Source organism: Cinclus cinclus, chromosome 29 (genome assembly GCF_963662255.1).
Source record: "Cinclus cinclus chromosome 29, bCinCin1.1, whole genome shotgun sequence".
Taxonomy (NCBI): domain Eukaryota; kingdom Metazoa; phylum Chordata; class Aves; order Passeriformes; family Cinclidae; genus Cinclus; species Cinclus cinclus.
This window is the reverse complement of record NC_085074.1, coordinates 2,740,796-2,756,289: the sequence shown is the minus strand read 5'-3', so window position 1 is coordinate 2,756,289 and position 15,494 is coordinate 2,740,796. Positions and strand designations below refer to the sequence as shown.

Sequence of the window (15,494 nt, the reverse complement as noted above, 5' to 3'; positions counted from 1 at the left end):
GAGACCCTCAGAGGGTGTAAAATGCAATTCTGGTTATTCATTTACCTGTCCAAAAACAGCACGAACCCCCTCCCGCAACGGGCTGTGAGTGACTCCTGAAGGAAATATTCTGATTTTGTGGCTCTGTGGGGTGGCGAGGCAGGAATTGCATTTCCTTGCTCCAGTCTTTGTCCTTTGGGATTTTTACTCTTTTCTGTTCTGCCCCAGCACTGAGAACATCCTGAGCGTGGCCTGTGGAGCCAGGGGGTGCTGCTGGGGAGGCTCAGGAGCACCCCAGGCCCTGCTCTCTGCTTCATTTGGGGGGTTTTTTTACCTTTCTAATTTGATTTTTTATTTTTTTTTAAATTTTTTATACTATTTTATTTTTTATTTATTTTGTTTTATACGATTTTATTTTATACTATTTTATTTTTTATTTTATTTTATTACTATTTTATTTTATATGCTATTTTATTCTATATGCTATTTTATTCTATATGCTGTTTTATTCTATGTGCTATTTGATTTTATGTGCTATTTGATTTTATGTGCTATTTGATTTTATGTGCTATTTGATTCTATGTGCTATTTGATTTTATGTGCTATTTGATTTTATGCTATTTTATTTTATATACTCTTTTATTTTATGCTCTTTTATTTTATATGCTATTTGATTTTATATGCTATTTTATATGCTATTTGATTTTCTATACTATTTGATTTTCTATACTATTTGATTTTCTATACTATTTGATTTCTATACTATTTGATTTTCTATACTATTTGATTTTCTATACTATTTGATTTTCTATACTATTTGATTTTATACTTTTTTTTTTTTTTTTTTGCCTTTCCAGTTTGAAAACGAGCTCATCACCAAGCTGGACCAGGAGGTGGAGGGAGGCCGAGGGGATGAGCAGTACAAGATCCTGCTGGAGAAACTGTGAGTTTTATAAAGCACCTGGAAGCTCTTTTTATATCTTTATTTTTTTACACTTTATTGGGCTGCTTTTCTACTGCAAAGAAGCCCTAATTCATTAATTATTCCAATGAGCAGGGAGCTGGTGCAGCTGCAGTGATCTTAGAGCTGTGCAGGTGTTCTGGGGCTGATTGCCCAAAAATGAGGGGTTTGTTCTGCACTTTTATCTGCCCAAAACTGGAAATGGAATTCAGAGTCAGCTGCCAAAATGGGGAGGGGGGGCCTGCAAGTGGAAGAGCAAAAAATTGGAGCTTTTAGCAACAAAAACTCTTTTTTTGACCAACAAACGCTGCCTGAGTTGGGTGTCTCAGGTGTGTGTGTCCAGCACTGAGTGTCCATCCAAGGAGCTGCTGGAGTTTTTGGGTGATTCACACCAAAATCAGTCAGGATTTGGGTAACTCACACCGAAATCAGTCAGGATTTGGGTAACTCACACTGAAATCAGTCAGGATTTGGGTAACTCACACTGAAATCAGTCAGGATTTGGGTAATTCACAGTGAAATCAGTCAGGATTTGGGTAACTCACACTGAAATCAGTCAGGATTTGGGTAACTCACACTGAAATCAGTCAGGATTTGGGTAACTCACACTGAAATCAGTCAGGATTTGGGTAATTCACAGTGAAATCAGTCAGGATTTGGGTAACTCACACTGAAATCAGTCAGGATTTGGGTAACTCACACTGAAATCAGTCAGGATTTGGGTAACTCACAGTGAAATCAGTCAGGATTTGGGTAACTCACGCCGAAATCAGTCAGGATTTGGGTAACTCACGCCGAAATCAGTCAGGATTTGGGTAACTCACGCCGAAATCAGTCAGGATTTGGGTAACTCACACCAAAATCAGTCAGGATTTGGGTAATTCACAGTGAAATCAGTCAGGATTTGGGTAACTCACGCCGAAATCAGTCAGGATTTGGGTAACACACACCAAAATCAGTCAGGATTTGGGTAATTCACAGTGAAATCAGTCAGGATTTGGGTAACTCACGCCGAAATCAGTCAGGATTTGGGTAACACACACCAAAATCAGTCAGGATTTGGGTAATTCACAGTGAAATCAGTCAGGATTTGGGTAACACACACCAAAATCAGTCAGGATTTGGGTAACTCACGCCGAAATCAGTCAGGATTTGGGTAACTCACGCCGAAATCAGTCAGGATTTGGGTAACTCACGCCGAAATCAGTCAGGATTTGGGTAATTCACGCCAAAATCAGTCAGGATTTGGGTAACTCACGCCGAAATCAGTCAGGATTTGGGTAACACACACCAAAATCAGTCAGGATTTGGGTAACACACACCGAAATCAGTCAGGATTTGGGTAATTCACAGTGAAATCAGTCAGGATTTGGGTATCTCACACCGAAATCAGTCAGGATTTGGGTAATTCACAGTGAAATCAGTCAGGATTTGGGTAACACACACCGAAATCAGTCAGGATTTGGGAAGTTCACTCACACCCAGATGTCTCAGCTCCCTGCCCGGGCTGTCCCTGCAGGCTCCTGGAGCACTGCAGGAAGCACAAATACCTGGCAGCCCCCGGGGAGGTGTTTGCCCTGCTGGTCAGCAGCCTCCTGGAGAACCTGCTGGACTACAGGACCATCATGCACGATGAGAGCAAGGAGAACCGCATGAGCTGCACCGTCAACGTGCTGGTGGGGCTGGGGACAGCCCTGATGGGGCTGGGGACAGCTGTGATGGGGCTGGGGACAGCTGTAATGGGGCTGGGGACAGCTGTAATGGGGCTGGGGACAGCCCTGATGGGGCTGGGGACAGCTGTAATGGGGCTGGGGACAGCTGTAATGGGGATGGGGACAGCTGTAATGGGGATGGGGACAGCCCTGATGGGGCTGGGGACAGCTGTAATGGGGACGGGGACAGCTGTAATGGGGATGGGGACAGCCCTGATGGGGCTGGGGACAGCTGTAATGGGGACGGGGACAGCTGTAATGGGGATGGGGACAGCCCTGATGGGGCTGGGGACAGCTGTAATGGGGACGGGGACAGCTGTAATGGGGACGGGGACAGCTGTAATGGGGATGGGGACAGCTGTAATGGGGATGGGGACAGCCCTGGTGGGGCTGGGGACAGCTGTAATGGGGCTGGGGACCTCTCATGGGCTGGGGACCTCTCATGGGCTGGGGACACTTGCCCCAGGCTTTTCTAGACCCCCCCTGCAATAATTTTTTGATCTAGGGGAGGATTTTAATGAATTCCTCATGCCATTTTTGGTGAATGATGTGCCCAAATCAGGCTCTGGAGCTGTGAGCTCAGAAATTTGGGACAGTCCAAGATGAGGTCATTGGCTGCTGCTCTCAGTCTGGAGCCCTGGACCACAGGCACAGAAGGTGCCTGGCTGGTGGTTGGGATCCCTGTTCCCCTGCCAAGAGCCTGGTTAACTTTAAACAAGTGATTTCTCTGATTTGTCCCTTTTCTGGAGGTGCTGGTGCCCCCCTGGTCTGAAGGGCTGGTCCCAGGGGTGGATCCACCTTAGCAGCCAAAACGAGCAGCAAAAATCCCTGAAACGCCTCAAACTGCTGCTGGGGTTCCTTGCCTAGAGATGATTCTGCACACCTCTGGTGTTCCACATTGCCAATGTTCGATTTTTCTGTCCTTGGCAGAACTTTTACAAGGAGAAGAAACGAGAGGACATTTACATCAGGTAGGTTGTTCCCTTTTCCAGGAACCTGGAAAAAAACCTTTGGTGCTGCCTTGGATACAGGAGCCCTGGAGACGAAGGAATTTTGTTTTGCTCAGGTATCTGTACAAACTCAGGGACCTGCACACGGACTGTGAGAATTTCACAGAGGCTGCCTACACCCTGCTCCTGCACGCTGAGCTGCTCCAGGTATCCCAGAGTTTGGGGTTTAAATGAGGCACAGGCAGCTCCGAGTAACCAAAACACTGGGGTTTATTTTATTCTGGTTTTGGTGGCACTTTGAATCGTGTGGTGCTCATGGAGGGGCTCCACAGGCTTGCAGAATCCACAGCAAAATCATTATTGCTGTGATATATGTAATATCTATAGTCTGTATAATATATGTAATTATGTATGATATGTATTCTATAATAATATGTAATGTATGATATATAATAGGTCATATATGTAGCATGTAATATACACTACAATATCCTATATAGAATATATTATATATGATATATCATACATTATATATAGTATCTAACATATATAATAAATAGAATGTTATATATGATACATGAATATGATGTAGAATATAATATATGTTACATGTTATATATGATATGTTATATATGATATATGTGATATATGTTATATGTGATATGTTATATATGATATATGTTATATATGATATATTATATGTGATATATGTTATATGTGATATGTTATATATGATATATGTTATATATGTTATATATGATATATAATATATAATCTATCCCATATAATCTATAATCTATAATAGATAATATATAATGTATTCTATATAATATATAATCTATCCTATATAATGTATAATATATAATGTATCCTATATAATATTGTGATATGTTAAAATATACATTATATAATATGTAATATAAAATATATAACATACAATGTATATGTAATAGCTGTATATTATAAAATATATAAAGTAAGTGAAATCATTAAATAAACATGATATAATAATAGCAATAATAATAATGGAGTATAATAATGAGAATAATAAATGATAATAGAGTAACATAATAGCATATAATACATTATTACCTATTATTTCTATATCTGTAATATATTAATATGGTATATTTATAGTAACTAATAGTATATGGTAATAATTAATAGTATATGGTGAGGATGATGGTGATAATAAAATAATAAAAATAATAAAATAAAATAATAATAACATTAAGATTATTAATAATATTATTAATATCAATAATACTAATAATGTCAATAATAATAATATTAATAACATTAAGACTATTAACAATACTAATAATATTATTATCATTAATAATATTAATATTATTATCATTAATAATATTAATATTATTATTATAAATAATAATAGTAATGATAATGACAATAACAATAACAATAATAATAATAATAATAATAATAATATAAAATAAAAGTCATGATTAGCCTCAGTTTGTTGCATCCTGCTGCTGGGAGAGAACGTCTGAGCTCTGCCAAAGTTCCTTTGAGGGCTGAGGGTTTGCTTTGAGTCCCCCCGTAAGGATTTACCTGGGAACGTTGCAGTAATTCCAGCTTTGCCTTTTCCCCTGCCAGTGGTCGGAGAAGCCGTGTGTCCCTCACCTGCTGCAGAGGGACACGTACTGCGTGTACTCCCAGCAGGAGCTCAAGGAGAAGCTCTACCAGGAGATCATCTCCTTCTTTGACAGGGGCAAGGTGAGTGTCTCACCCTGCTCCCGCACGAATCCTTCGCTTTGGTTTGGTTTTCCTTACTGGAAAATTCTCGGCACGGTGGTTGTGGCAGGCTGGTAAAAAATAAATAAATAAAAAAAAAAAATAAATAAAAGGGGGTAAAAAGCAGACGTGGTTCCAGAGCAGGCTGGGGTTTGGGCAGGGATCCCACCCTGCCATCAGCAGGGCTCGTGTTTGTCTGGGATGTGTCAATGCTGTTTCTGAGGTGGCCAGAGGGTGTCTGGAAGGTGGAGCTGTTCAAGGTTCCAGGTGCGTGGGGACAGTGCAGGTGCTCTCCTGCCTTCCCCTGGGATGGCTCCTGGCAGGTTTTTGGGATTGCAGGGAGAGGCTTCCCAGGCTGGCACTGCCCCTTGGACAGAGGGCTCTGCCAGGGCTGAAAGAAGGGAAATTCAGAGGGGAGGAATTCCTGCCTGGGAGGGGCTGGGATGGAATTCCCAGAGGAGCTGGGGCTGCCCCTGGATCCCTGGAAGTGCCCCAGGCCAGGCTGGGATAACCTGGGACAGGGGAGGTATCCCAGGGACACCTCCCCTGTCCCAGGTTATCCCAGCCTGGCCTTGGGCACTGGGCTTTGAGGTCCCTTTCCACCCAAATTCCATGATTCCACGATGAGACAAACGCAGGGAGCCCCTGTCCAAGTGCTGCTGGAGGAGGAGAGCACCTGGGCTCTTCTCTCTGCTGCTCAGACCTGTCCTTGCTCCTCCCAGTGCTTCAGTGGAGACCTTCCTTTGTAAACCACTCTCACATCTCCAAATCACGAGATCTGTATGACTGTAATAATGTAATAATCCCTGCAAGAAAGAAAAATAACTAAACAAAAACAAAGAAAAAAAAAACAGAAGAAAAAAAAAACAACAAACAAAAAACCCCACAAATGCACATCAGAGTCTTAAGGGAAACCTGGCAGAGCATGAAAGTAGTGCCTGAATTAAAATCAGCTGCGTTTTTGTTTACCTATCTGTGCTAATGAAGGCTTTTAACTGAGTCTTTCATGTTCCCTGTGTTCTTCTTCCCCCTCCTGCCCGTCCTCATCCTCCCTGGAGATGTGGGAAAAAGCCATTCAGCTGAGCAAGGAGCTGGCTGACATGTATGAAAACAAGGTCTTTGACTATGAGGGGATTGGTGATCTCCTGGTAAGGCTTCCTTTCTCCTTTTCCAGCAGGCTGCTTAAATTAATACTGTTCAAGCAGGATAAGCCTAAAAATAAATTTATGTTAAAGGCAAACAGAGCAACTTAACCCCATGGCTTTGTAAAGGTTAGTGGTAGAGTAAATATGTTCTCAGTTTCTTTTTGACCTCCTAATGAGCATGATAATACCACGTGCAGATGTTTGGAATTCTTCATTTTAACCAAATGAAGTAACAACCAAGGTGTTACTTTCAGGCTCCATAAATCTCACCCCCTTGTTACTTCTGTGGTGAAAGTGCTGGGCATGAGCACAGAGCTGTAAAATCCTCTTGGCTCTGAATTCTGCTGTTCAGTGGTTAAGGATGGAACCAGATGGTCTTTATGTTCTTTCATAGCAGAATCATCTGCCCAGCTCTATTTCTGCCAGTTCTCTGACATTTGTCACCATTTGTGTCTGCTCACTTTCAGAATATATTTATATTTCACTTGTTTTCCCACAGTGAAGGATTTCAAGTATCCTTCTGGAGCCCTAAAAGCCATGGCATTGTTCTCATGTCTGCAGACCAGGAAATGAAGTTGGTTCTGGCCCAGACAAAGCAAATATTTAATCAAGTAAATGGATGAGGATGAGAGAGTGCATCAAAAAGCAAACTGTGAAGTGTGTTCTGAGGGCAGAGATCAGGAATTGTCCCTGGCAATGTGAGCTGGCAGTGTCCTGGAGTATTCCAAAGTGAAAGTGTGGTGGTGGTTGCTTCTCTTTTCCAGAAAAAAAGAGCAGCTTTTTATGAGAATATCATGAAGGCCATGAGACCTCAGCCCGAGTACTTTGCTGTTGGATATTACGGACAGGGTTTTCCCTCTTTCCTGCGGGTAAGGATCCTTCCCCACCCAACTTCTGACACCCTAAAAGTCACAACTTCTGCAGAGCCTCCAGGAAAATCCAGTGCCAAACTCCTTTTCCTTTCCGTGGCACTGCCAGGTCCAAACCCCAGGACAGTTTCAGAGCATTTCAGTGCCTAAAAAGGGACGAGTCAGAGATGGAATTTTGTGTTCCCAGCTCGAGGGGAGCCAGGGTTGTTACAATGGGTTCTTCAGATGATTCTTCTATGGATTTAAGCATAATTTACTTTTTGTATCTGTGCTCCCTCTGAAATGTGATTGTTGCTGTTAGGAAATGTTCAGTCTGCGAAGAATTAATCCCATTGCTTTTCAGCCTCAGTCAACCAAATTTTCAGGACAGGGGTCATTTCAGTGATCAGGGAGAGTTTGTCCCACACAGAGGAATTCAAGTGCAAAGGTGCTTCTTATTTAAGACAGCTGCTGAGCACTGCTGGACCTGTGTGGAGGACAGGAATTACTCACATCCAGGCTGAAAATATTCCTCTTAATTAAAATTCAGGGCCATTTTACCTTCCCAAACTGGAGCTGTTTGAAGTTCAGTGGAAGCCAAGCTTAAAAAAAAAAGAAGAGAAGATTGCTAAGTTAGAACTGTGTGAGGAGATGGCATGGAAGGATGGAGATTCCATGTTTTGGAATCCATCCCTTGCAGAAACCACTGCCAGGTGGAAAAATAATTGGCCGTGGTCTGGTGTTGTGTGTGTAGAGCAAAACTGCCAGGGCTGGACATGGTGGGAGGAGGTGAGGAATGGGGCTGGGGTGATATTCCCACCCTGACATCCCTCAGGGAACTCACACCAGGGCTGGCAGGCAGCAGGCAGGTCCCTGTATTTAAGAATTTCTCGGCACGTTTATTCTGTTACTAAAAATCAGCTCCTGGGTGAGATTCCCTGTGCTGAGCCCTGCGTGAGTGACTCTGGGATGTGTTTGTGTGGGCATCAGCACCTGCTTGAGGATGTCCCTGCTCGTTGCAGGGGGCTTTAAAAGCTCCTTTCCAGCTCTCTTTTTTGGTTCTCTGTGGAGCAATGGATTTTTTTAGACAAATCCGAGGTTCCCCTTGCCAGCCCTGGCTCCTGGCAGTTTCTGTGCCCTCATTCCAGCCTGTCCATTCCCTTCCCTCACCTTTTCTATCCAGCTGGGATCAACCCTTCCCATAAACCACCTCTGGGAGGGTTTGGCAAGCCCTGTGCCACTGCATTGTTAAATTTTAATTCCCTTTTCCTTCTCCTGCTCACAGAATAAGATTTTCATCTACCGTGGCAAAGAGTACGAGCGGAGGGAGGATTTTAACCTGAAGCTGCTGACCCAGTTCCCCAGTGCTGAGAAGATGACCAGCACAGCCCCTCCAGCAGAGGAGATCAAGGCTTCCCCCAAACAGTGTATCTTTTGGGTTTTGGGGCATTTTGGGACACCCCAGAGCTGCCTCTCCCGCGCAGCAAGGCAGCTGGTGAACAGCAGAAATGATAAACGAGGGGGTGATTGCTCCAGGGGGATGTGGAGGGGATGGGAATGGGGATATCAGAGTTCTGAGGGTGGCTTTAAAGGCTCTTTGAGGCTGTCAGGGTTAAACAAGTTGCTGTCAGGGTGAGGAGCAGATTGCAGGGAGGATTTCCTGCGTTCTCACTCGGGTGGTGCCAGCTGCTCCCAGGTGGGAATTTCTGGGTGAAAATACGAAATGCAGGCTGTGAAAGTGGGATGAAAAGTGAAGGGTGCTCCCTTCCTCCTTGCAGTCCTTTAGCATTCATGAAGTGCTGGGCTTTGTGTGTTTTTTTTCCCCTGAAAGTCCCTTTGTAAAAAGCGTGAAGTGTTTATGTCACTGAAAGTTGTTGGTGCAGAGCCCTCACTGTTTTTTAATTCTTATTTTTCCCCTTGCTGGTGGGACTCCAAGCTGTGTCCCAAGCTCCCCATCAGGCTTAAGAACATCAGAATTGTGAGTGTGAGCCACAGGAGATGCTCCAGATTCCTGCCAGTGGCTCCTGGAGGATGCGCCCCAGGAAAAGCAAGTTCTGGGCTTCCAGCCTGTGCTCACCAGGCCAGGCTGGAGAATCTGCAGGTCCATTTTGGCCCTCGAACCTGTGCACAAAGGCCCAAAGCCAGGCAGGGACAGCAGATGCTTCCCATGCAATCCTCCTGCCAAGCGCTGAATCTCCAGAGGAAATCAAAATCCATTCACGACCAAACCTGGTACCAGAAATGCCTTTTCTGTTGCTGCTTTGTTTCAGCTGCTTCCTTTGCATCTGTTTGTGTTTGTTCTGATGTTTCTGGCTCGGGATGAAGCCGAGCTGCAGAAATTTGGATGCAGATCTGAACCTTCCCAAAGGTTTGGGGGTGTTGGGTTCCGGGGCTCTGGCACCGCCCCGGGATGAAGGCAGCAGCTGCAGGGCTTGGATCTGGGACAGGTTCTCCTTGGACTCCCACAGACACCTCCTGAGAAACGAGGAGTGCCCAGATCTCTGTTGTGGTAGGCAGACCTTGCTGCTTCTGGGGTTGGGTTTACTTCCAGGCTTCTTTAACCTCAGGCTCTTTTATTTTTTTAATTTCTTTAGGCTGTTTTTTTTTTCTTTCTTTTTTTTTGTTTGTTTGTTTGTTTTTGTTGTTGTCGTTGTTGTTGTTGTTGTTGTTATTTGCTTGTTTGGGTTTTTTTCTCTTTTCATGACAAAATACCTCTGGTTCTTCTGGTAAAGAAGTGCTGGGGCTGGCAGGTGAGCAGTGCTGAGCCTCAGGGGTGCCCTGCACCCCAAAGAAGCCCAGTGCCCAGCAGCTGAGCACGGGGAGCTGTGCAGGGCTCGGAGAGAGCTCATCAGCTTGGGCTCAGAGCCTGGTCTAACGTGGCTCTGTGCTTTTGGGCTCAGCTTTGGCTGGTGGCCAGCTGGCTCCTCGCTGTGGGCAGGGTGACTTTGCTCTGGCTCTCCAAATGCTCTTCAGAGCTGCCTCGGTGAATTAAAGGATGAGTGGGGGCTGCCTGAACCCCCCAGTGAAACATTGCTGCTTTAGAGGGCAGGGGATTCACAGAAATCATCTCCTCATGGGGTCAGCTTGGCCAAGCTTTGCTTTTCCAGCCAGGTTTTTGCTCCTGTAAAGCCTCAGTGCAGTCCTTAAAGCAGAATTTTGGAGGAATGTGATAAATGGTTGTGCTTGGGTGATGCAATTACTGAGATTTTTTTAATGGTTTTTTAAATTATTTGTTTTTAATGTCATTATTCACAGGTGCAGAAGCTGAGGGTGAAGCAATTCCTTTGTTCAGTTGGCTTCATGAATCTAAAAAGTGGGAGGGATAAATAACTGAGGGCTGAGAGAAGATCCAGGTGCATCCACAGACCCTCCTGCAGAGCCTTGCTGCACTTTTCCTTCTCTCCCAAAGTAGAAATCGGTGGTGCCCAGGGTTCCCAAGCATTTTCACCAGGGAATTTCAGCACCTGGGAGTGTCCAGGGCCAGGTTGGAGCACCCTGGCATAGTGGGAGGTGTCCCTGACCATGGCAAGGATGAATTCATCACTGGATGAATTTCAGGGTCCCTTCCAACCCAAACCATTCTGGGATTATTATTTGTAAACTCCTCTTCTTTTTGGGTTTTTAATTCACAAGGAGCCTACGAACTGCAGGATGCAACATAACGCCTGTGATGGGTGATGAATTAGTCAGGTTTGAAGAAAAATACTTAATGAGAGCTCAGGGAGTTGTGGGAAAGTCTGACAATGGAAACAGGAAGGGATTTTCTCTCCTGTTTTCCCACAAGGGTTCCAAGTTTTTCATCCTTAACCAGAGCTGCTCAGATGTGCAGTGCTTCACTGTAAAGCCTGTGATGAACTTGCCACCTAATTACAAAGATAAACCTGTTCCTGAACAGATCTTAAAGTAATTTATTTTTCTTTTCCCTCAACATTTTGTTTGTGTTTTCCCCACTAACTGGGGCACGAGGTGCTGTGCCTTTGTGTCTTGTGTAAATTGTGAGGAAACCCTTGGACATTTGAGTGAGGACGATGGGAGGTGAGGAAAATCACCTTTTTATTCTGTTCTTTTTTTTCCCAGCTACTACAGAGCCAACGAGGTGCAGCAATTCACCCACTCCAGACCTGTCAGGAAAGGAGAGAAAGATCCAGACAACGAGTTTGCTGTGAGTTGCCTTTGGTTTGTTGGTGGCATTTTGTCCAAACTGTCCCCTTTTCCCTCTCCCTGTGCACATGGAGGCTGGGAATTCAAAAGCAGGAGACACACAAAGGGCATTGCAGTCTCCAGCTGAAGTTGGGGGTGATGTCAGGGGGCTCCACAGCTGGAGTTGGGACATTGAGCATCCATCAGAATGTGGCGCTGTGTGAGCCCAGTGTGCAGCTCCATCCCAGCCAGGGAAGGTGGGAATGCCTCTGGAATTGCTGCCAGCTTCCTCTGGAAGCCTCGTTCCTCACAGGAGAGTTCAACTGCAGGACCACTATTTCCCTTGTATCTCTTTTTTTCCTTCTCTGACCAGAACATGTGGATAGAAAGGACAACCTACACGACAGCTTATTCATTTCCAGGCATCCTCAAGTGGTTTGAGGTCAAACAGGTCACAACGGTGAGTTCTCCATGGGGGCTGCATCTCCTCCTCTCCACTCCCTCATGGAATAAAGCCTTGGAACACTTGGGAATGCCAGTCCTTCTGCTGTTGGATGTGGCACAGATAAAAGCAGATTATTTCACCTCTTACTCAGTGGAGAGGAATAAATCACAGAACCATGGAGTCCCAGAATGGGTGGGGAGGATCTTAAAATCATCCAGTGCCAGCCCTGCCATGGCAGGGACACCTCCCCCTGTCCCAGGGTATCCCAGTCTGGCCTTGGGCACATCCTGGGGCAGCCACAGCTCCTCTGGGAATTCCATCCCAGCCCCTCCCCACCCTCACAGGGAAGGATTTCTCCCTAAAATCTGAATGAAGGTTTGAAAGGTTTATTCAGTGACTCCAAAGAAGGTTCATTCTTGTTTCTTCCCTCCCTCAGGAGGAGATCAGCCCCCTGGAGAATGCCATAGAAACCATGGAGCTCACCAATGAGAAGATCACCAACATTGTCCAGCAGCACATGTGGGACAGGAGCCTGCCCGTGCACCCCCTGTCCATGCTGCTCAACGGCATCGTGGACCCCGCGGTCATGGGGGGCTACACCAACTATGAAAAGGTCCTTGTCACATCCATGGAGCCCCTCTGCAGGGCTGGGACAGCTGGGGGTGCTCACCTGGAGAGGGGAAGGATCCAGGGAGAGCTGGGGAGGGACTGGCGACAGGGATGGAGGGACAGGACACGGGGAATGGCTTCACATGGACAGAGGGCAGGGCTGGATGGGATACTGGGAATTGGGAATTCCTGGCTGGGAGGGTGGGGAGGGGCTGGGATGGAATTCCTAGAGAAGCTGTGGCTGCCCCTGGATCCCTGGAGGTGTCCAAGTGTCCATCCTGGTCCCTAAAGTCCCTTCCAGCCCAAAGCATTGCAGGACTCTGTGAGATGTGGCTACTCCTGGAGCTTTGCAGTGTGGAAGGCCCAGGCAGGAGCTGGGAGGTCCAGTTCCATGTCCAGTTCCATGTCCAGTTCCATGTCCAGTTCCATGGCCCGTGTCCCGTGTCCAGTCCCATGGCCAGTCCCATGTCCCTTGTCCAATTCCACGTCCCACATTGAGTTCCAGTTCCACGTCCCACATCCAGTTCCATGTCCCCAGTGTCCAGCTCCCGTGTCCCATTCCCTGCCCAGCTCTTCTGGGTCTCCTTTGCAGTGACAGAAATCCAAGTCCTGCATTTTGGCCACAAAAAGGCCTGGAACGTTCCAGGCTGGGGACGCTGTGGCTGGACAGTGCCCAGGCAGGAAGGGACCCGGGGACACTGATGGACAGCAGCTGGACATGAGCCAGCACTGTGCCCTGCTGGCCCAGAAGGCCAATGGCCCCTGGGCTGGCTCAGCAATGGGGTGGCCAGCAGGAGCAGGGAGGTCACTGCTCCCCTGGACTCGGCCCTGGTGAGGGCACACCTGAGTGCTGTGTCCAGTTCTGTCCCCTCGCTTTAGGAAGGACCTTGAGATTCTTGGGCAGAGAAAGGCAACGAGGCCGGTGAGGAAAAACCTGTGACAAACCTTGTGAGGAAATCCTCACAAACCCTGTGAGGAAGGGCTGAGGGAGCTGGGGGTGTTCATCCTGGAGAAAAGGAGACTCAGGAATGACCTTATCCCTCTCCAGCTCCCTGAAAGGTGCCTGTGCTCAGCTGGGGTTGTCTCCTTCTCCAGGCAGCACTGACAGAACCAGAGCACACAGCCTCAAGCTGTGCCAAGGGAGATTTAGGTTGGAAATCAGGAAAGCTTTTACAGAAAGAGTGATCAAGTGCTGGAAATGGAGTGCCCACCCCTGGATGTGTTTAAATGAACTCTGGATGTGGCACTGGTTTATTTGAGGTGCTGGGGCTGGGTGGGACTCGATCATCTTCATCTCCCAACCCTGTGATTGTGTGATTGATTGTGTGGTAAGAGCCTGCTCCTGCCTTGTGGAGCACAGGGGCAGTCCAGGTAACAGAGAAAAGCCCAAACCTGGCATTTCCCCCCTGTATTAATAGGGAATGATAAGGGAAAAGAGGCTTTCTCTTGCCAGCAGCTTCTGTGTCTTTGGAGTCTTGTGACAGAGCAAATAATTCAGGGGAAAAAAGCAGCATTTCCTGTACAGGTTTACTCAGCTGCCTCCACTTGAGCAGTGCAGGTTGTTCTTTCTTGTGATGTTTAATTTAAGCTGTCGATTCCCTGCACCTAATGATGAAATTCCCAGCACAAAATTCCCAGTGCTGCTTGTTTCCACAAACCGGGTGGAATGTGGTAAAACATTTAATTCTCCTCAGCTGTGTCCCAGTCCCATGAAATGAGGTGCACACCTTAACTGGGAGAGGGGCTGGTTGTTCTGGGCTCTAACTCTGCTGGTTCCAGAGGAGTTTGGATGCTTTCCCAGGGCTGAATTTGGCCCTGAATCCTCTCATTTTATGAATTAAGGTTGACATCAAGTTTAGAATTACCAAAGTGGGAAAGCAGTTAAAAGTAGAAAACACAAAGTCTCTGCAGCCACATCTGGAAATACTCATTTCTGGTTCATATTTTCCTATTTCAGCTACAGATCAGTGCAGAACATTTGGCTTTTGTGGGAGGCTAAAACCTGAGTTTTAATTGTCCCACTGTAGCCAAAAGCCAAAACTGGGGTTTTTAACATCTTTCCTCTTGTAATAATTAAGCACTTTCAAGGAAAATCCTCTGGGACCATCCCAGCAGCCCTTTCCCAGCCTCACCTCCATCCTGTTCAGGATCAAACCCCCAGCCCTGTAAACTTGTACCACAGTCCAGTTTTACTGAATTTAAAAAAAAAAAATGTATATATATATATATATATATATATATATATTTAGAGGCTGAAATAGCTCAGAGATGCAAATGTCAAACTTATTAGGGGATTTAACTAGGGAAAAAAAAAATATTCTGACCAGGAATTGAGGTCCATTTCAATGGGATACATCATGGGAATTGGCACAGTTTTAAGTTTTCAGTCCAGGAAAGTGGATTTGTGTTTGTTCAGCTTCAAACCAAGACCAGATTCTGCTGATTAATGGTAAACCCAGGAGAAGTGGAGACTAAAGGTGCTTTGTTGAAGGAAGCTGGGAGCCCAAATCCTAGTGTGGTTTTTATTTCTGCTGAATCTTGGTAACCAGCCCCAGGTGACAACGAGGGATTTAAGGGCTGAAATCAAGGACATTTTACCAGGAGCTGCTTTGGGTGTCCTTGGGACACTGTGGGACACTGACTGCTGAAAAATAAAGAGGCTTTTGAAGTCAAAACTTGAGGTTTTGAGTCTGCCACTCATATTTGAGTGAGAAGCAGAAGTGATGGAACCTCAGTTATTCAAATCAGTGCAGAGCAAAACCTTCTGATGCAGTAACTGTTTTTCCATGTGTTTCACTGGAAAAACACTATTTTTTAAAATAGAAAGTGGGGTTTGTTCCCTTTTCCCAGCAAATGACTCTGGTTCTTTGTCCCTCAGCTTGGTGCCAGCAAAATTTGGGTTTAATATGAGGAATAATGGCAGCGAATTGCTTTTAAAGGCTCTTGCCCT

At 45.7% G+C, this 15,494-nt stretch overlaps 1 protein-coding gene across 3 annotated transcripts in view; it reads left to right on the top strand.

Moving 5' to 3' along the window:
• Positions 1-15,494, top strand: part of DOCK5 (dedicator of cytokinesis 5) — a 74,134-nt gene that overhangs the window by 47,521 nt on the left and 11,119 nt on the right. For all 3 annotated transcript variants that reach the window (XM_062510760.1, XM_062510761.1, XM_062510762.1), the window contains 12 exons: positions 837-922; positions 2,460-2,616; positions 3,583-3,623; positions 3,719-3,809; positions 5,220-5,339; positions 6,416-6,505; positions 7,267-7,371; positions 8,636-8,777; positions 11,172-11,253; positions 11,428-11,512; positions 11,864-11,950; positions 12,372-12,548. In XM_062510760.1, coding sequence (XP_062366744.1) covers positions 837-922; positions 2,460-2,616; positions 3,583-3,623; positions 3,719-3,809; positions 5,220-5,339; positions 6,416-6,505; positions 7,267-7,371; positions 8,636-8,777; positions 11,172-11,253; positions 11,428-11,512; positions 11,864-11,950; positions 12,372-12,548 — 1,263 coding nt within the window. The remainder of the gene's footprint in view (positions 1-836; positions 923-2,459; positions 2,617-3,582; positions 3,624-3,718; positions 3,810-5,219; positions 5,340-6,415; positions 6,506-7,266; positions 7,372-8,635; positions 8,778-11,171; positions 11,254-11,427; positions 11,513-11,863; positions 11,951-12,371; positions 12,549-15,494) is intronic.